General features: G+C 43.5%; 1 protein-coding gene across 3 annotated transcripts in view; it reads right to left on the bottom strand.

The window, feature by feature from the left end:
- The window catches only part of LOC138246154 (histo-blood group ABO system transferase 1-like), a 576,036-nt gene that overhangs the window by 77,563 nt on the left and 477,207 nt on the right, over positions 1 to 21,266 (bottom strand). For all 3 annotated transcript variants that reach the window (XM_069200435.1, XM_069200437.1, XM_069200436.1), the window contains one exon: positions 19,372 to 19,446. In XM_069200435.1, coding sequence (XP_069056536.1) covers positions 19,372 to 19,446 — 75 coding nt within the window. The remainder of the gene's footprint in view (positions 1 to 19,371; positions 19,447 to 21,266) is intronic.

Genomic DNA, 21,266 nt, shown 5'->3' with positions numbered 1-21,266 from the left:
ATGAGATGTAAAGCTGCAACAAGGTACCAACAGCTTTACAGGCCATTCACACTCCTTCCATACTTGTCACACTCAGGACCATTCACACCGCCAGACTCAGGCCCAGCAAATTACAACTTTTACAACAAGAGACTATGTAGAGACAACGTACACCCTAGCAGAGAAAGACAGATAAGACATTAGTATTGCACAACGTATATTCATCAAGTACACACACACATACTGGTTGGATTTGTCAAGAGGGTGAGTGTTTGTTCAATATATAATATTTTATTACCAAGACATTTCACAAAAACAAAATGCATTGTTAATAACTGAAAGGCCCAACAATGAAACCAATGACTCACAGCTCATGAGCTCTAAAGCCATGACAAGGCACCAACTGTTTTGCGTCCATTCACACACATTTCATATGTGACACACACAATTCCATTCATGCTGCCAGCCGGGGGCCCAGCACATTATAACACTCACATCAACAGACAGCTCCATTCAAGGGCCCAGCACTTTCATACGCACACACGCCTGGCACAGCAATCTCACTGGATGATGGACTTTGTGGACTGGGGTTTTGCTAGCAGTGTGTGTAGTGACCAGCAGCAAATCACTGCTCACACACTGCCATCCAACCAGCGCACACACATTGCCAGCCAACCGCCAGTCCATGCACACTGCCAGCCAAGTGCCAGTCCACGTACACTGCCAGCCAAGCGCCACTCCATGCACTGCCAGCCGACCGCCACTCCACGCACACTGCCAGACAAGCGCCAGTAAAGGCACACTGCCATCACATTTTTTTTAACAAAAAAGGAAACACAAACTGATTGTAAGTAAATATAAAGCACACAACAGCACAAACTAGATACATGACACTAATGCCAACTTGTGAAACAAAAAATATAAAACAGTATAGCAACGGGAGTTCACTATTACGCTCATGGTAGCGCCCAAAAATTATTTTGGGGTTGATACATTTTGAAACAAGTGGGCACACAGCCCAGGTTTAGAAGGACATTCAGGGAAGTACATGCAACTCACCTTTCATGCGTCTCTTTGCATATACAGATTCAACATCTTCTACTGGAAAGTTTTTTTTTTTTTTTGGAGGAATGTGATCAGGAAAGTGGCGATCTTTCAATCTCGCCACATCCTCCACCACTCCAACTCTAGGAACACTTGCCTGGTCCACTACAACAAGGCTGCCTATCACAGATTAATGAAACTGAACAAATGTCATCTTTGACTCTGGAGATCAATCCTTAAATAAAATAAAAGCATTAAACGTTGCTAAGTGGAATAAATGGATAGCCAACTTCTTATACCAAATGTGAGCCTTGCAAACAGCAGTGTAAGGTTCCAACTTCTGATCTATTCTATCTACACCACCCACATGATTATTATATTCTAAAATGCACACAGGTTTGCGCACTTCAGCAACCTGGTCCTAAGCAGTCACAAGTGAAGTATTTACATCATGGATGGTTGTCAGCATGTAGACATCTCTCCTGTCTGAACATTTCACAGCTAGAAGTTCACCACTACGCAAAACACTGCACTGTCCTCTCAAGTTTTTTTGCAAACAAGCTCTCTTGGGTAACCTTTACAGTTAGAGTGGGTTGTGCCACAATCAACAGTGCCCACTGTGGCCAATTCCCTGAACAACTGTATAACGGTATAGAAGTTATCTACATATGAATGGTGACCTTTGTTAAAAAGTCATCTACCAAGTTCCCATGCAATCTTCTCACTAACTCCAAATGTGGATGGACCACCAGGGGGGTCGATACTGGAATACCTACCAGTGTACACCCGGAAATTATTGATATATCCAGTGCCCTCAGATAGCATATAAGTATTAATTCCATAACGTGCTCTCTTGCTAGGAATCTACTGCCTAAAAATCAAATGGCCCTTGAACAGGACCAAAGACTTGTCAACAGCTATTTCTTTCCCTGGAACATACATCTCTGAAACAGAGTCACTTTCCTGCCAAATACAGACACTCAACTACTTTTTCAGACACCATCAATTGCTGGTAATAGACCAGTGTAGACCGTAGCACTGACACCTACCCTGTCTAACTGTGAAAGTGTGTCTGCCTTGGTGTTATGTAAACAAGGCCTCTATTGTATGCTCACTGTGGTTGCTCCCACGTTGTGATAACTTAGGGCCTTATTCAGAGTCTGGTGGACTAGTCAACATGTCACAAAAGTGATACATACCTTCTCTGTTAAACGTGTGGTTCCCATACTCTATTTGGGGTCATGGGATCTGCCAGTGAGATTCATCTGGCTCCACAGGTGGAAATCTGCCTTTCGGCCCTGATTGACATTAGATTGTTGGTCAAAGTACCTGAGGCTCTACTGCCTTATTTAAGGCAGAAGGTCGGACATATTTTTCTTTCCTCTGAAACCACAGGAAACCCTGGTGGTCCTGACTAGGAAAATGAATAAATCACCCAACACACTAGAAGAAAACCTACAACTGTGTCAGGGACAATTTAATCCACTTTGGAAGTTAGTTTTTGAAAAATTAAAAACCTGGTGTGGACTTTGGTGTCTTCAGCCAAACTGCCACGATACAGATCCTCTGAAAGTGCAGAGATCTCCACCTGCATCATGGAAATTTCTAAATGTGGCGGGCTCAACTCCTCCAAGGTAACAAGGTACATCTTTGCCCAGTGATCTGCCCTGCCCTGGCCAAAATGAGTAAAGACAGCAAATCCTTAAATCAGGCCCTTGATCAACTTTACTCATGTTTTTACCAGTGTTATCAGAAGCTTTTATGGGGTTCTGGGAAAGAATCTTGGGTGGTATGTGGTTGTGTGATCCTGCTGTGTGCCAACCATACCCTCGACTACACTTAAGAAGGCCGAATAAATAGATACCTTTATCTATTTATATTATATTCGCATCATTATGTTGTCATATTGTCAATACTACTTTCACTTGGTGCAAGTACTATTGCCAGAACGTGAAATGTTCTTGGGCTTTTCATTAGGATTTCCCCTAGCATGTTTTTGTTAAATATTGAATTATTTTACCCACTAATAAATATGAAAAAAACTGTATGCTAAATAAAAAATTACGCTATTCAGGATCCAAGCCTTGTTGCACCTTCATTTTAAGATAACAAACAGGCCAGGTTTCAATGCAAGGCAAAAGACAGTCCTTTTTGGAAACAAAATTGATGTCATGAGATCCTCATTGTACTTATGCTGTTATGGTGGTGGGGGTTTAAATGGGTAGTTGATAATGAATACACTCTTTGTCCTTAACCTATGAAAGGAATTATAATTTACTATCATGTATCAAACAATTCAAATAAAAGTCATTCTAAAACAGACAGTTAAATAAGGAAACTTATTCTTCTATCTACATACTTGGGGCTTTCGGGAACACTATGTTTTTTTTTTAATAAGGCCGTTTTTTTAAACATAAAGAAGCACAAGGATTCTGAATGGTGGCACATTGTTTCAGCACCTGTCTTAGGTCCTGATTACGACCTTGACGGGGGGGATTACTCTGTCACAAACATGACGGATATCCAGCCCGCTGTATTACATGTTCTATTGTATCCGAAGGAACTTGCAATATGGGGGGTGGGATATCCGTCACATTTACAATGAGTAATCCCCTCCACAAAGTCATAATCGGACCCTTAGGGGGTTATTCTAACTTTGGAGGAGTGTTAATCCGTCCCAAAAGTGACGGTAAAGTGACGGATATACCACCAGCCGTATTACGAGTTCCATAGGATATAATTGACTCGTAATACGGCTGGTGGTAAATCCGTCACTTTTCCGTCACTTTTGGGACAGATTAACACCTCCTCCAAAGTTAGAATAACCCCCTTAGTGTTTAAGCAAACCTACAATAAAGATAATAAGACTATAGCCTCGATTCAATTATACAAACATTGAGATAAGCAATCCCAGATATTTTTATGAAATTATGACACAGCTATACCCAAAATAGTATAATTGCCTACAACATTGGTAATACTAACAGCTCATCCTCAGGCCCCCTCAAATACCTATTTTAAATACAGGATTTTAAGGCATTTAATTTCTCAAATTTGGCACACATAATCCTACCACTCTGTGTCCATCACTGTTCAATATAACCAGTGCCTGTTATAAAAATCCAACCATCCACAGCTATGGAGGCCAACATGGTAAACACAGTGGAACACCATTACATCTGAGTCCCACAACCTCCTGAGAGATCCTGCAACCACAAAACTTGTAATGTGCCAACTCAGCGAGAGCCTTTTGGGGTGCATGTGCTGTGATGCTTAGTGGGTGAAGTTTGTCCAGAAAGGAAGCAAGAGTGGAATCCAAATCAGAGACAGCCTCTGGCCCAAGATGAAATAACATGAAAGCCTGCAGTGATCACAGGCCTGACAAGGGCTGAAGGAACACCTGCGCCCTGTGGCAGTTGCAATAGCAGGATGGAGTGCTGAGCCTGCTATTCTTTTCCCCCTCGTCTCACCCCTCACCTGGACTCTGGGAGCTGTCATGTATTAGACCAATCCACTCCTGTCCTATACATAAGGTGAGGGCTTCCTTAGCAGGCCTGATGCTGGGATGCATTGGACCTGTGGAGGTAGAGGTCATGGTGGTTCTCGGTGGCGGAGGCCACAAAGCAGCTGAAGACCCAGGAGTGGCAGTGAATGTTGCCATGGGCAGAGAATGGGCCTGGGTGAACAGTTGCTTGGAAACCCAATGTGGAGTAAGTGGCTGGGTCCCACAACAGTGGTGAATTTCGTGGGTGCTTTTTACCATCGAGTGTTGTGAGAGCACTCATGCAACAAAACAGTGTCCCCCTTGAGCACATGTCTGCTCAATTACTTTGGGAGCCTTGATAACAGCCTTTTACTTGGTTGTGTCACACATTTGCTTGCCTAACCATTTCTTGTGAGGGCTGAGGGTAATTTATTCCTTGATCTCAAGTTGGGGTAAAGGAGTCCCAAGAACCCACCAGGACTACAGACCCTGTGGGGCCAGTGCTCTTGCAGCGTTGCCCTCTGGGAATGAGATACCTACTCTGTGGCTTCTTTTCTTACTATAGGCTGGCTGCCCTATTTAGAGCCTTGTTAGGTTGGCCCTAATCTGAAGTGGTATGCAAAATGGTGAAATCACAGGACTACAACAACCGCAACACAGTCTAAATTGTGCAAGGGGGCAAGATCTGTGCCTCAGCTTCCAAGACTAATGTAGATGCTTCTTGCATGACGCAGGGTGACTTTTCCACTGACACAATCCTTCAGGCCATCCAGACCTTGCACATTGTCTTAAAAGCCAAAATTGGTGAAGCTGGAATGGATGTTGTCCTACTAAGGCCAGACTAACACACCATGGTGAACAAAGTGACAGAGGAGGAGATCTGCATTTCTTCACATACAGTGCAGACCTGCAATCTATAGTGTTGACCTGCTGACAGTGTTCCACACTCTAAAAGAAGGGGCAGGGACTGCAGAAAGCAGAGGTAGGGAGGAATAATCTACTCTTCATGGGATTTCCTGCAGAAGTTGTGGGCAACAGCCCCAGAAACATTTTGGTGGACTGGATCTCCTCATAGCTGCCGTAAGACAAACTATCTTCTTGTTTTATTTTGGAAAGGTTTCAAAGGGGACTATCACTGCATCTGCTACCAGGTTCACTACCACACCTCCTCATTATTAGGATCCTGAACTATGAAGAACATGATGCACTCTTTGGAGAGGCATGAACAATGGAGGAGTTCAAGTTCAAATCATCCTGTATCTTTATCTTTCCAGATTGTACCGGTATGGTGCAGAATATGAAAAATGTGCTTGATGCAGTAAAACAGAGGATACCTACCATGAAGCTAACTGCATGCTTATCTGTCCAGCCAGGTGGATGGTTATACTCTGGCCCTAATACAATGTTCTGTGATAACCAGATGCATTGTGGGGCTCAGCTGTAGATAAGAAAGAAGTCAAGCAACCATTGGGCCAATCTGAGAGCTCGACCCTGATTGAGTGGTTCCCCATGGGAAGCATAGATGCCCTAATTTGAAACATACTTGAAACGATAAAATGACTTTAGATACTTCAGGAATGTCAGAGTCAGGTGGGTGTGACTCTGAGGGGGGAGAGGGACAACAGTTGCCCCTGGTCCTCAGTCTGATCTTGAAATGGATGGGCCGCGATACATGGAGGGCACCACTTCCCTGGGAATACAAGCTGATCCAGCACTGACCCGCTCCTGTCCTTAAATAACAGTACTTGATTAATGCTTGCTTTATTTTCTTTGGGAGGGTTTCATTTACCATTACCTGTGAATAGTTGGGTTATGTATGTGGTTTTGCAGGAGTGACATATGCTTCAGGGTTAAAAGTATGGAGTGAGGGTGTGTTTTGTGTGGTTGTTTTAGATTTAATGTACAGATTTTTCTTAGGTTGTTTATTTTTTTACAGTTTGAGGGCAGGCGTGATATTAAAGAATGTACTACCACAAAGCCATTCTCATCATATTGTATCCCTGGGAAAACCCAGCTGTACGATCCCATCTTTCTATTCTCATGACTAAAATTTAAATAATGACTTGGAACATAAATAGTCGCAACAACTGCATCTAAATGGGAGCTAAGTTTGCATCTACAGATTGCTAAAACACATTGTCCTGTGGTACTGTTCCTTCGAGAGGCATACTTTCTCGGAACAAAATTCACCTTCCCAGGTCGTTTTGGCACTGACAGGGTGTAACATGTTAGCTAAAAGAGAGACTCCAATGGGACTGCTATCCTCTTGTTTGCAACACCTCTAAGATGATTTTTGCAAGTTGATCCCTTAGGATGCTATGGGATGGTGGACCCATATTGCAATTTAAGCAGTGCCTACGTCCTCCTTCCTTAACAAAGAAAGTGGAGGGAGACCTGCAAAACATGGTGGCTGAACTCAGATCAGCGATTAAGTACTGTTGGGGGTGTTTGCCGCAGTCATGAAGTCGAGTATAGGGTGAGCCCTATCGCCCACATCTGGGCATACCCGTCACACTTACAGCATCAATTACAACAAACAAGGTAGTGGATGTAATATTTTAGCCACTTGGAATCACGCTGGGTGCCCTTCCACACCATAGTTTTTCACCAACCATGTCACTCCAGTGAAGTGAGCAGAATGCAGTGAAACTGAGCTGGATCTTTCTGAAGCAGCCAGATATTTCAACCCTGCTTGCTGAGCAAATTCAAAGGCCCCTCCAGAGGAGTAAAAGGACAATGCCATTTTGTCAATTTCTGGAGTGTTCATTCGGAAATTAGAAGGGTAAGGGATAAGAGATGACAATCAGAAACCATTTCTTTGCAAGTAGTGTTAATCCTAACTGATACATTTAATTGAATGGGAGCATCAGTGCTTGCGGGCCTCTGAGAGGTCACTGCATGTGCATAATAGCTGTTGCCTAGACTTTACATTGAAGGAAATGGCTGACCGTGATGACAGAGGCGCATGTCAAAATAGGAATGCGCAGTGGTGGCTGGTGGCATTTGAAAGTGGTGGGGCGTAAAAGTTAGGGATGAGTTTTAAGTATCGAGCACCACTACATTTTCATTTACTTCCTCCTTGTCAATTATTAGGTGGCAAATCCATTGATGGCTCATGGACTGGCTCCTAGAGCCAAGCCCTACCCCCGACTCAGCACTCTCAAACTATTTACCAGCTTGGACACGTTTATAAAGGAAAAGATTTTCAACCGTGAGATTAATGAAATGAAGGCAATTTAGCACATATATCTTGAGGCTGCAGGCATACCTCCAGACAATAGAAAGAGAAGGTGGAAAAGGTCCATTTTATGAAAATAAACACCACTGCACTCATGGATGCCTACAGCACTGCTGAGTGATTAGGTAAGTATCAATCCCTGATGAAATCCATGCAACACAAATTTTACTTGTTTTCTCCAGTCCCCTGTACCCAGGCGGTGTAGATTTATCACTCACATTCCCCAGACACACTATTAATCGGCCACAATTAAGCATGTAAAACACCCGCTGTTAAATCTAATCATTCCTGCAGGGATACCTGTGCGACCGCCCCATAAGCTACGGCATTGTGTGTTGTTAGTGAATAAAAAGTAGTATTGGCGTAAATAAGTCTCCCTGTGTGATACTGCCTTCTACTACCTGGGTCCCACTTGGTACCATATACTGGGGACTTATAGGTAAATAAAAAATCCCAATCAGGTGCTTATCAATGTCGTATTTAAAGGAAGAGCACAAGCAATTTACCGCAGGTTAGCAGGGGTAAATAGCACAGAGCTATATAGCAGCAAAAGTAGGTTTCAGCAAAAGGAAAAAAAATGTCTGGGGTGATCCTGCTGTAAGGGTGAATCTCCAAATTGCTACCAAAAGCAATGATCATAAGATCAGTTCCCATGAAGGAAAAGCCCAGTTGACTCCTTGCAGATCTTCACAGATAGTTCATACAATAGGGCTCCCTGAATACTCTCTGCATCATCGAGTCTCAGAGAAAACAAGACATACAGAATATGACACACCTCAAACCACTCCCTAAGGACTGAAGCAAAACTCCTACTATGCCATCAATTTGTGGGGGTGGGGTACTAAGCACACACCATATGCATTTTTTTCCAATTCAAGGATCCCTCTCAAGAAGTGTGTTATTTCAGAACAACCTGCAGGTGCCTCACTCTTGGTTTCTACTAGATGTCACCAGGTGTCAGAGCTGCAACCTGTGCCTTGCCATTTTTGATCCATGGCACTGCTTTTGCCACACCTAGCCTAAACAGTGGTAAAATTAGTTCTGAGAACAGAAGATAATCAGTGCTATGATGAGCACTGTTTATTTTCTGAAGCTTCCACTGCGACTGGCAAATTGCAGTTTAAGTACTGTAAAATAAATAATCGGCAATGCAGTTCTGATTAAATAAAAAATGAAATAAAACTCAAATACATTTTTGATCAAGATGTTTCCATCTTTGGTTATTGAGATTACATAAGAACTTTATGTGGTTCAACAAAACATTCACCCATGTGTTTCACAATAGTGACAGGATCGAAAGGAGAGGAAGCAAGGAAGCGAGCTGCGAGTTTCAACTCAAGAAAAGTTGTACGATAACTGTATAGACGGCATGGAAGTGAAAAAGTAGACGTGTGCAGTGCACGAGTTGGCTCATCAGAAGTGTGTTCTTGAGGTACTCAGATGTGCCGCATGTGAGGTAGAGGCACAACCATCTGAATCTGGGCGACAGCAGAGGTGGAAAGACAACGAGTATAGGTGCATGTTTGTGTAAATACTCCACATAAAGAAAGTACTGGCATATTGAAAAGGAGAGGGAATGAGTTCACGCGGCTCACACTCATCGTATGTAGGAACAAGCACTGGAAAGCCAATAGATCTCAGCTATGGAAGAGCTATTGCAGTGGCGGAATCTTCAATGGGGCACAGGGGCGTCGCCCTCCTGTTAATCTGCCATTTGTCATGGACACACCAACCATAGTTGAGTTCGAGAAGTGGAAAGTATGTAGCCTGCAGGTCACATAGTATAATCTCAGTCCAAACAAGCATTGGCAAAGCCAATAGGTCTCGGCAATGCAAGATCTATTGGTTTTGTTAATGTTTTTGACCCATGTAGTTTGCACTGCCCTACCCAGTGGGGAAACAAATGTTTGGTATGCTGCTGATCGCACCTTCTATTGGCCCGGCTAAGGCAAGTTACTGCGGAAATAGGGACTCTAAACAGTGGGAGCTGTAGCTACCATGGTTAGACATAGGTGAGCCAACAGCATGCGCAAAGCTCTGAAAGTGTTTGTGATGTAGATCATACAACACACATTATGTGAAACATGGTAGTGTTTTTATAATAGATTGTATTTCTTTAACACGTGGAAGCTTTGATATTAATATGGCACGTTATGGCACTGCGCTAAGAGGTACTTGTTTGAAGTGATAGTTCTTAAATGTTTTTTAAAAAGCGTGAAAGGTCCTTGCAGTCTTAGATTCAGGACAGGAGGAGGGGGTGTGGCATTGTGACCATTGCTGCCAACTATAGAGCTGGGAAACCAGGCTCAAGTATTGGGTATCAGCACAACATCCTGTAACCCTGGGCAAATCACTTAATCTCCGTGTTCCTACCTACCAAAATGAACATATCGTTGTGTAAAGTGTCTGGTGGTCATGTAAAGTTCTCTAAAGAGGGCTAACCACCGGAAAAGGCATGACTTTATGCATACCTTCCACTAATGAAAGGAAGCAGATTTTAAAAGGCAAGCCCACGAGCCAATGAAAGACACGGACGGACATGGACGGGGCTCCGAGCCCTTTTCTTCCTACTACAGCTTCTCGCAAGCGATACGCATGTGCAAGCGCATGTTAGTGAAGTCTTGACCCTAAAAAGGTGGGAGAAAGACACGTAATTTTAAGGACAATGTCACGTACAAGTGAGAAGTGAAGGGGTGGGGAGGGTCTGTGAGCCCACAACTACACAACCGGTCACTAAATGACAGCGCAAGCCCCATCTAGGCTCGACCTAAAAAAGGACAAGCATTTAAAGACTGCATCAGGAATGACCAAAGGTAGCAAGGTGCAGTGACCTGCACGTATTTATTTTTGTCTCGCTTTTTACTCTCCCAAGTACAATCATTCAACCAATGCCTTTCTTCAGGTGCATATTACTCACCAAGTTCAATTTGCAGAAGTAATGTAAAAGAATATCGTGATTTCAAGTGTGCACCCTGCACTGGGGCATGAACCTGTGGGCAGGGGGTAAGTGGCTTGTAGCAAATAGGTGGATTTCAGTAGCTTTTAGATTTTTGATCGGAACTAGAGTCTCTCTTCCACTGAAGCAGTTTGTGGGAATTTAAATCTTTGGAGATATGTTAAATGAATATCCTAGTTCTCTAGTAAGAATATGTATTAACAAGGTAAAAGGAGGGGTGTGAAAAAATACATGTCAATTTAGTGTAAAGTTAACCTCTTTGGGGTCTTTCACTAACAAGAAGAGATCACCACTGACTTTCAATAACTCCTGGACAACGGAGACCAGATGAGAGGGCTGGAGTACACCCACTTTAAAACACCAGCTTCTGAACAGTTGCGCGAGGACGCCATGTTACTGGAAGAATCTGTAGCACCAGGCCAGTGTGTAGGCCGTGGGACCCATTTCAAGAAGGAAGCATCGCTTCCCACTCATCTTGTTGGCACCCGCTCACGTACTGCGGCACCGGCGTGTCAGCGATCTTACAAGTTTAGGTTCCAAGCAGGAACTTTCATGTGCATATGACATTGACCCTTGGTGGTTTTTGTACAGTTACGTGAATTTAGTGAGGGAGCAGTTTTGAAATAGTCTCCCTTTTCTGGCATATTCTGTAATATTTGTTAGAACTTATTCAGCTGTTCCTCTCCAAATAATTTTCTTGGCACATTATTTCCCACAAATATATTGGATACTGCTCTGTGAAGTTAAGAGTGTGACTGTGGGATTTCTAAATATGCTGACGAACTATGAAATATATCTAAATTTCAGAAATATCGAGACTAACAAGACAGAATATAACAATTAAAGGGGCTTAGAAATGTGCGTGTATAAATGAAATATATTAAATGTCAAAGAACACATGATAAATTCTTGCTTCAGGGAGCAGACACCCTAAAGTTACTGTGATAGGAGATGGGGGAATATCTTGTAGGAGACAATTCTGTGTATTAAATTAGACCCTAAACACCATATTTCTTTATTCAGTCATGACGCCGCTAGCACAAGACCAGCTGTTGATTTTTCTCTTCCCCCCTGTCTTTTCCCCATTTTATTCTCGGGAAGGAAGGGGATTCAATGCAAATTCCCCTCAGTTTTCAGGGTCACGCATCCATCCATCTCCGCAGAATGACAACAACTGCCTGTGGCCATGACTGATGGAAGCATTTCACACATCGTTCCCTTTGAATACCGGCGCTTAACCTAACGTGTAATCATCAGAACAGATGCCAGGGATAGGTAATAAAGCGAAAGCCCTGACCCAACAGGGCCTCCAACCTTACATCCCCAACTGGTTCCCTGCCACTAAGACAGGGCAAGATTACACGTGAAGGTACGAAATATAAAGACCTCGCATGGACTAACACGTGAAGTGGTCTTATTCTAATAGTCATTGGTGCTATACAGTGGCGTAGCGTGGGGGGTGCAGGTGGGGCCGGCCGCACCGGGCGCAACATCTTGGAAGAGACTCGAGTGCTAAAATCCATGTGTTAGGGGGCGCAAATTACTTGCCTTGCCCCGGGTTAGGGGGCGCAAATTACTTGCCTTGCCCCGGGTGCTGACAACCCACGCTACGCCACTGGTGCTATACTACTTCCATGGATACCACGGTTCAATACTATGAGCACCACTGCTTTAGTGTACAACAATGGTTTGTAATGCTCTCAGCATAACTCTAACTCACTTTAGCAAAACAGACCAATTGCTAGCCCAAATAACCTTCACAACTGGAATGCATACTTTTGTCATTGTTGGACAATTTCAACTTGCTGTTCCGGCTCAATACCTCTTCTGCCCTGTGGCAAATAAAAAAAAGCGCTCAACTTCTGCCAAGCGAGATCGCGCTGGGAAAACAGAGAAAAAGTAGTCCACGAATCGGACAGAAAATAGCGAGCCTCGTATGTTTTCTGTATTTGGTCAATGCGCCAGGGGAGGGCTATCCACCGGAAAAGGCATGACGTATGCATGCCTTCGACAAATGAAATCAACCAGATTATAACAGGCAAGCCCACGAGCCAATGAAAGACACTGACGTGATGTGGACGGGGCTCCGAGCCCTTTTTAATTCCTAAAGCGTCTCGCTCTGCGAAACGCATGCGCAAGTGCATGCGAAGCAGGCTGGACCCTAAAAAGGGCTATGGCACGGACAATGACAAAGTCAATACATTTTGCATAGCCAGAGCCTATTGACTTTGCCAATGTTTTTTTACATGGTGCACAGTAGTTGAGTTGCCTTGCAACCTGGCTTAAAGTTAAAAAAGGCATTTTTTTTTAACATTAAGCCATATTGCTCAGCAGCTTTGTGCAACACATAAAAAAGTTGCCCTGCAATTCCCCTTTAAAATCTATGAAAAAAACATTTTGCAATCCCCATCTGAAATATATGCATTTTTTCAGTGCATGTGTATGTTCTATATTTGGTTTAGCAACTACCCCCAGAAAGATAGTTTCAATTATGATTATATATTGTATTGAGACAGCCTTTTGAATTAAGGCCATTTATAGCTGGTTTGGTTTCTGCTTGTGAGAGGGTATTTAAAACCCCATCAATACTTGAGCAGATGTAAGACAACAGGCACTGGCAGTCCTCGATTAATGCAATTAATGGATGTTATGTTTATGCATGCAAGAAGGTGACATTCTACACAGAGCCAAAACAAAAAACCCACATAAATACCTCCTTGAAATGTGGAGACACCTTCTTGAAGTGTGGAGATAGAGTTTTTGAGGAGACCACTGAATTTCAGGTATGTTAAAGATGTTATTGAAAGCAAGGACTGTTTTTGGAGAGGTGATTCCATTCAAGTCAACAGAGAAAGGGTCTTGCTAGCTTGGCGTAGAAGATAAGACTAAGAGGGGCGACACCCACAAAATAAGATCGAGTTGTCAATGTTAGGTTTTCTTCATTTTGAAAAACGTTCTCCTAAAAAAGAAGCCTTTGACACTTGGTATTCTTGTGCATGCTAGCAGGAAACCATAGTAGACATGGCAGTAGGTAACGATACTGAAACCACCTCACTGAAATATGTTGTGCATATGACCAGTTTCCTTAGTCAACGCTCACGTTACTGCTGCATTTCCGAAGAAGGAAAAAAGTAAGCTTTCTTTTGGAAAAATAGATCTACATGGAATAGATTAGTAAACTTGTACATCACTTGTCTGTCCTTTAAAGCACCCTGGTGTCTGAAGGCTCCCTGTACACAAGTTAAAATATAAATAGGAACAACAACACATTCTCTAATGACTGCCATCACAAACTCTCAGGCACTGGGCAAAAACAGACGGGGTGATGAGAAACAAAGGTGGGAGGAGGGGAGGGCTGCTATGAAACTGAATATGGACAAACTCAGTTTCTGTCGTCAACTCTTGTGTTCCTGCTGTGTTTCAAAAGAGAAAAACAAGACATTCTTAAAGAACAGCCACCTTTAATCATTAAAAATGATCTAAGTTACCGATTTCTGTGCATGCAACATCCCAAGAGCATGTTAGGATGCCTCATCAGTGGATGTACACGCTGTAAATGAATTTTTCATGGCACACTGTGTTTTTATCAATTGAATGCTATGGCATGAATTCCTGATAAAGGGGGAAGAGAGTAATTTAAGAAATGCAATTTTAGGAGCACACAGTGTTTTTGTTGAATGAATGCTACGGCATGAATTGATATGCATGAAGGGGGAAGAGTCTAATTAAAAGTATACATACCACCAGTGTTGTATAGTAACAGCAGGCTACAAAAGGCTGCAGGGTCTTTTTGATGTGCGCTCTGTCTTGGTGATTGATGGAGGATGAGAGTCATGTGAAAGCCAGCCCCCAGTCAGTACTGCCATAGACTCTCGCTTTGGTAATGAGACTCCTAGATTTTGGGGCGACAGCACAACCGAGTGTATGGGACTGAGTCTAATCCCATGCCATTTGACAGCTGTTGGCATAACCCCTTCTGGCTAGCTAGCAGCACTTCACAAGTACCAGAGGGTAGAAGTGATTAGTGGCAGCCTGTCGCACAATCCTCAGACCCCTCAGGGGAGTTGTGGTGGAGCGGATCCCATCCTTTTCTCTCAGACATACAAGTCTTAGATATACAAGGATAGAACAGAAGCAGGGTTTTGGTTCAATAAGTTTTATTGAAGCAACTTCATTCTACATAGGAGGGCATGAATGGCGATTATGAGGATAATTAAACACAATGTCAGGACAGTAGTAATCACCAGAGTAAAATACAAGAAAAGTCCCACCATGCTGTCATATAAGTGCACCTGGTATTCCTACCTACACTACCGAGTTCCTACATGAGAGCAAGTAGCAGTGTTAGCCATAATCAGCCCTTCTGGTCCCTTGAAAGAAAGCCAATCCCTATACATGCACTGAGGTTAGACTGCTTTTAGTCTGCCTGGAGTCCTCCTACATAGGTGAAGAGGAATAAAAAGGTTTTGGCAGACACTGCAACAATGTGCATCACAGCATGACAAACTGGTTGGAACGTCCACTCTAAATTGTTGTGGGCAGTGTGATTTTTTATAATAACATGTCTGTTATTCTAAGAACTTGCCCTGATGTGATTAATATGTATTTTCTGTTTAAGAAAGAGTGCTCCTTTAGGATCAGCAATACCCTGTAATCATCGTGGGCAGTTTGGATTCAGCACAAGATGGGAATCGTAGTGCAAATAAATGAATAACATTTTCTGTAAGGAAGAACAACTTATAAAAGGAATTAAAAAAATGTCCACTAAAATGAAGCATCACTAAAATATTAAAAGAAATAAAAGTGAAATGTAACCGAGTTAAAGGGCACAGGCTTCAGGACCAGAGCTAAATAATGTGCCTGTATAAAAACGATGCAATAACCTCACAACAGTACAAGTTGGTAAACGGATTTTCCTGAAGAACAGAACGAGTCAACCACAACCCACCTCCCCAACAAACACACTGTCTGAGCCACCCCCTCACACAAGCTACCTCTAAGAAAAGCCACCCTCAATGATTTTTAAAAAATGATCAAAGTTACCAATTTCTGTGCATGTGAAATCCAGGGACCATGTTAGGATGCATTGTCAGGGTCTGTAAGCACTTTAAAAGAAATCTTCACAGTGCATTGTGTTTTTATTCAATGAATGACACAGCATGAATTCATATGTGTGGTGAAGGGGAAAGGGAGTAATTAAAATAAATACAACTTTCGTTTTAGCAGTGCAGGATGTTTTTTGAATGAATCTTATGGCAGGGGGAAGAGACAAATTAAAAGTAAAAGTATCACCATTGTTGTATAGAAACAGGAGATGGAGGACGGAGCGAGTGAACTGCAAACACAAGCACTTGTATGGAGTGCTCCAAGAGAAAGGAAAAAGTAGTTCCCAAAATGGGAGCAGTGGATGTTTACAGGTACTTTGTCCATGCTCTGGGGGGATGGCCAAACACTGGAGAAGCATGACGCATTCATGCCACAAAGAAGTTCAGAGCGATGATGGAGCGAGCAAATGGAAAGCTTATGGGTGGGCTAAAGCTCACAGATTGAACACTACACGTCTCATGGAGACAGCGCTGGCGTTGTCTACATGAAACCTAAAATTTGGTGGATAGCTGCACATACTGCAGGCTAGAGATACCAATTTCAATAAGAAAGCAGAGTGTTAATGAAGCAATTGAAGACATTTGTGTATGACATATTTCTCACAGGTTGGAATCATAGTGATTAAATTCCATGTGTATGCTCCACGTGTAGAGATCAGATTTGTTTAAATGGTTTAAAAATCAACTAGAACTTATTTAACTATCAATTAAGGCCCTCATTATGACATTGTTGGTAAATCCTGCTTACCGCCGCAGTGACAGCCGCCAACCTACCGCCTCAGTGGCGAATATCCGTTTGCCATATTATGAAACACACACACCAATCCGACAGAATACAGCCACATACACAAATCAACCAGCCCAAAGGTCAGACACCCATACCGTTATGCCAACAAAACAACGCACACCACATTATGACCCACAAATCACCACAGGGGACATACAAAGGTGGTAAACCATTGGCGGTACATACCGTCATGCTCAGAATGGACACCTACATACAAAACAACACTTTATTGGCCAATACTAAAAACATACACCTGACGCTCATATACACACCTCACCCACCCACCCACAGCACTACACTAGCAGACATCTCCACAACATCCATGCACGCTTCCCCTGTGTCCTCTCCCACCCTGTCTGTCCCCTCTCTAAAGGACACAAACGCAAGCACTCACACACACAACAGCCATCCACCTCACATCAGCATGCTGCCAATGCACCTTCACCCAAATCCAGCAGACAAACACCTCCTACAACCACTCCCTCATCCTCCACTCCCATCCCTCCTCAATCCTCCCACCCCACCGTCCCTAAGAAGGCTTTCCATGCCCAACTTGACCTCTTCCCTCCATCTCCCCCATCCTGCCCGTAAGAGCAGCGTCCCAACGACCCAGTCCAGCACCTCAGCCAAACAGTCCACGCGGACAATGGTGACACCACCTATTCACAAGTCCATCATGAAGGGGAAGGAGTCTGCATTTTCTGCTTCAAAGGGAAAGAAGCCCTAGACTCCTGCCTAGAAGGCTAAGGAACACGTATATCCTGCCATGAAGGGGAAGAAGCCCTCAACCCCTGCCAGGAAGAGTAAGGAATCCACGCCTCATGCCATGAAGGGGAAGAAGCTCTTGACACCAGGTGACGCTGTCAGGGTGACACCTCCACCACCACCAGTGGTCTCGGGCCTCACCGCCAGCTGAGGAAATACATCCCTCACCACCAACAAAGGCTGCCCAGAAGGCACCTCCATCTGCCACCACAGTGCAGCCATCGCCACCAGCAAAGGCTGCCCATGAGGCACCTCCATCTGCCACCACAGTGCAGCCATGACCACCAGCGGAAGCCATGTACGCCACCCTCCAGGGACTGCTGTACGAGGGGCCCCCTCCAGAACCAGTGGGAAAGTCACCCACCTGAGATACTGTGGCCTTTCACTCCCAGGACAGAGAAATGGGCATGGAGCCCCCTCCAGAACCAGTTGGAAAGTCACCCACTCGAGAGACTGTGGCCTTGCACTCTCCAGGACAGAGAAATGGGCATGGAGACCCCTCCAGAACCAGTGGACTTTTCATGTATTCGTCTGAGGTGCCCCCGCCTCCCAATCCCCCTGAGGTGCCTGCCCACTTGCAAACTGATGCCCCTGCAGAGTTCTATCCGGATGAAGTCAGGATTCGAGTTGGGCCTTGGACTGTGCCCTGTGGCCATGTTGGCCCTTAGTACATTGGACTGGGCAGTGGCCCTTTGTGTACATTTGTACATATCTTTCACGTACAATTGGATTATTTATTAGCTGTTGACATCAATACATTCTCCATAGTGCATTCTTGTTGTCCTTGAATTATTCTGCCGTGTATCGTGTGCCATTGTTTTTTGTGTGCTGCTGGACGTGTGTATGGTGTGTGTGTGTCGTGCGTGTGTGTGTCACTCTCCTTTTCCTCCCTCCCTCCCTTGTGTGCTAGGCGGCTGTACTCACCGTCATCGTCTTCGTCGGCGTTGGTGTTCCAGGTGGACCATGACATAGAAGAGCATTGGAAAGACTTGCAATTCGGGTTTCATGGCGGCGTTGTTCTTCCCTGTGTCTCCGATGGTGAGTCCTTTCTCTTCTGTGAAGTGTTTCCACCAGGCTTTTGATGGCGTTGGTACTACCCCGGAAAACGTAGCTGATTGATGTGCCAAAATATGGCGGGTGGTACTTTGTCTTCTGCCTGGCTGTTGACGGCTACTGCCGTGGTGAGTGTTGTTTCTGCCCTGGCGGTTGGTGTGATATATTGGCTGTCTATGGGAGTTATCACCACCGTGGTCATAATTTGGCAGTAATTACTGCCAGCCTGTTGGCGGTATTACCGCCACTTTATCACTCACCGCCAGGGTCATAATGAGGGCCTAAGTGTGTTATTGGACCAACTATTTTATATACAGTTACATCTATGTGAAACGCCTACAAAACAATTCCAATATATTTTGCTGTATTTAACCACACATTTGACCCAGACACACTATTCCTGCATTCAGAAAACTCCATTGCAACAATACGGATATTTTAATAAAAAGTACATTTTGACCACCGTATGTGAGTGATAAAAGGATGCTATACGAGATAATGAGAGCAAAGACATTTTGCTCACTACTAAAGTAAGCGAAACTGTTGTAAAAAGAAGGAGAAGAAATACACAGTGTGCTGAATAATCCCACGTAAAAAATATTAAAAATTTAGTTATGAGAATATGTGGAAAATTAGGAAATGTGTTTGTGCAACCCAACACTGTGTTGGAGAATAAGGGATCAATCAGAGTATTGAAACGTGAAGGAAAACAACTGGCAAATCTTTCAGCTCTTACATGGGTAAGCAATGAGGAGTTGTATTTAGCACTGGAGAAGTGAAATGTGACACTGGGAAGGGAATCCTGATGCTTGTAACTTGTGTGAAGTCTACAAGATTCTGAGTTGGCAAGTAGATCTCCTCCTGCTGAATGTCAGATCATGAATGAAAAACAAAGAAGGTTTTCTACCTTATACCTTGCAAAGACTCTCATTTCACTCAAATGTTATACATAAAACATACCTTGGTAAAGATTTGAAAGGGGGTTCATCCAGAGTTGTATCATAATGTTCTTTAATTTCTTTGAAGGTACCGTTCCTGCAAGACAAGGTTGGGTTTAGCATCCCACAATGTTTAAACCAATTGTCAAATTTTAATTTACAAAATGTCAATTTAACTTTCAGAAGTGATTTCTTCTGTTTGTAATTACAGTGTATTTCTTCAGTTTTGATGTAATACCAAAAATGTCAATTTCTGGCTTTGCTGTAGACCAAATATTTTGAAGAAAACACCACAACACTAGAAGCAATGACCATGCTTTACAATATCACACTTTGTTTATCCTTAATGAGAGAATCCTTTGCATGCACTTTATTTCTTTATTTCTCAACAAAGCTGTTTAAAAAAAAAAAAACTCATTTATATGTAGTAACATGTGCTTAGAATGGCCCTCTGGTTTCCGGTGATTAGCACTGGCAGTAAATAGTCAACAGCTGGACTTATGACACCTGCCACATGGTGGTGCTATTTGTGTAATTTAGAGATGAGCAGAACAACAGTTGTTTATTAATTCAATATACATTAAAAACAACCAATACCTGCTGCACTAGCCATTCTTATAGCTTTCGAGGACTCGAACAGTCATTGGCAGTGGCAATGGGTGGTGCAAACTGCAGTGGCCTCCAGATGAGGGCCCTGTCACTTACTTTGTTACAAAGTAATTAATAATGTTGATGCAGATACAGAAAACGTTTTGAAGCGTAGGCTTGGCACAGTGCCATCCACGTCGAGCCAGAAAGCGACAAAGTCTTTTGCCTTTTGTACAGCCAAATCTTTAAGCATAGGAATGGCCCATTGCCCCAATCCTGTTTACAAACTTAGCTTGAAAAACAGGCATTTGAGGGGTGCAAATCTAGAGTGTTGCTGGTGTTGCAGGGTGCTCCTTACTGGAGCTGCTCTCTACCTAAACTTGGGAACTACACAGAGTTGTCTCTTCTGTGTTGCATAATTTATGTGTCACTCTAACCCCTAAAGCGTGCTCCCTTGTGTTTGGACAAGGCTAAACCTCTCTGATGAGATGTAATGACATCGAAACACATGTCAGGGGTTGATTTTGCTCATTCCAGGTTGGCTTGGATGGTACTGTAGCAGTCCAAAGCTGTAATACTGTGCCTGGAGTGGTGAAAGGCTTTTGTCATTTTACAGCTCGTTTACAGCTCAGCAAGGATGGCAGTGGGCCAATCCTATGCTGAAAGAGAATAGAACCTTTTGTTAGATCCCTGTAGCTAAAGAGTAAATTTGAACCCCTCACCACCTGTCATAATATCTCACTTTCCTCTCACTTTCATCTTCCTTACCACCTCTATGTCACATTTCTAGCATCTTCTTTCCACAACTCCTGTACTTCACAATACCCTAGACCCTACAATCTGTTTGCACCATACCTCTGATCACATGCTAACCCTCCCAACTTCAATCACTTCTTTACTGTCATCCACACCATGCAACAGCTGTTACCCCACATTTCTGTGATCAAGTAGTTATATGTTTATCAAACTAGAGAAGGACAATCTACACACCACATCATGTGAGAACATTGTGGACAACACCTGGGACTCTACCGCATTATCCCCCCAAACAGCAATTCAACCTTCAGCAGCTGCCAAAACAGTCACAACAGTACCACCCTCTAGCAATACAGTATCCCCAGAGCAGCTTGCCCCAGCGACAGCTTGCCCCTATCAACATCTAACTCTCTGCAGTTTGCACTTTCACCCCATCACCTCAGTAACATCTTATCACCTAATTTCATCACATTCACTGCACTATAACTGTTCCATTGCTCTACTGTCGCCTCTGAGAGTACTATGTGCAATCCCAAACTTATTGCTACTCTACCACCACATCCTTAAAAACAT

The sequence above is a fragment of the Pleurodeles waltl genome, chromosome 7, assembly GCF_031143425.1.
Source record: "Pleurodeles waltl isolate 20211129_DDA chromosome 7, aPleWal1.hap1.20221129, whole genome shotgun sequence".
NCBI classification, from domain to species: domain Eukaryota; kingdom Metazoa; phylum Chordata; class Amphibia; order Caudata; family Salamandridae; genus Pleurodeles; species Pleurodeles waltl.
The sequence above is the reverse complement of the archived record's forward strand: the minus strand, read 5'-3'. Positions and strand labels throughout refer to the sequence as shown.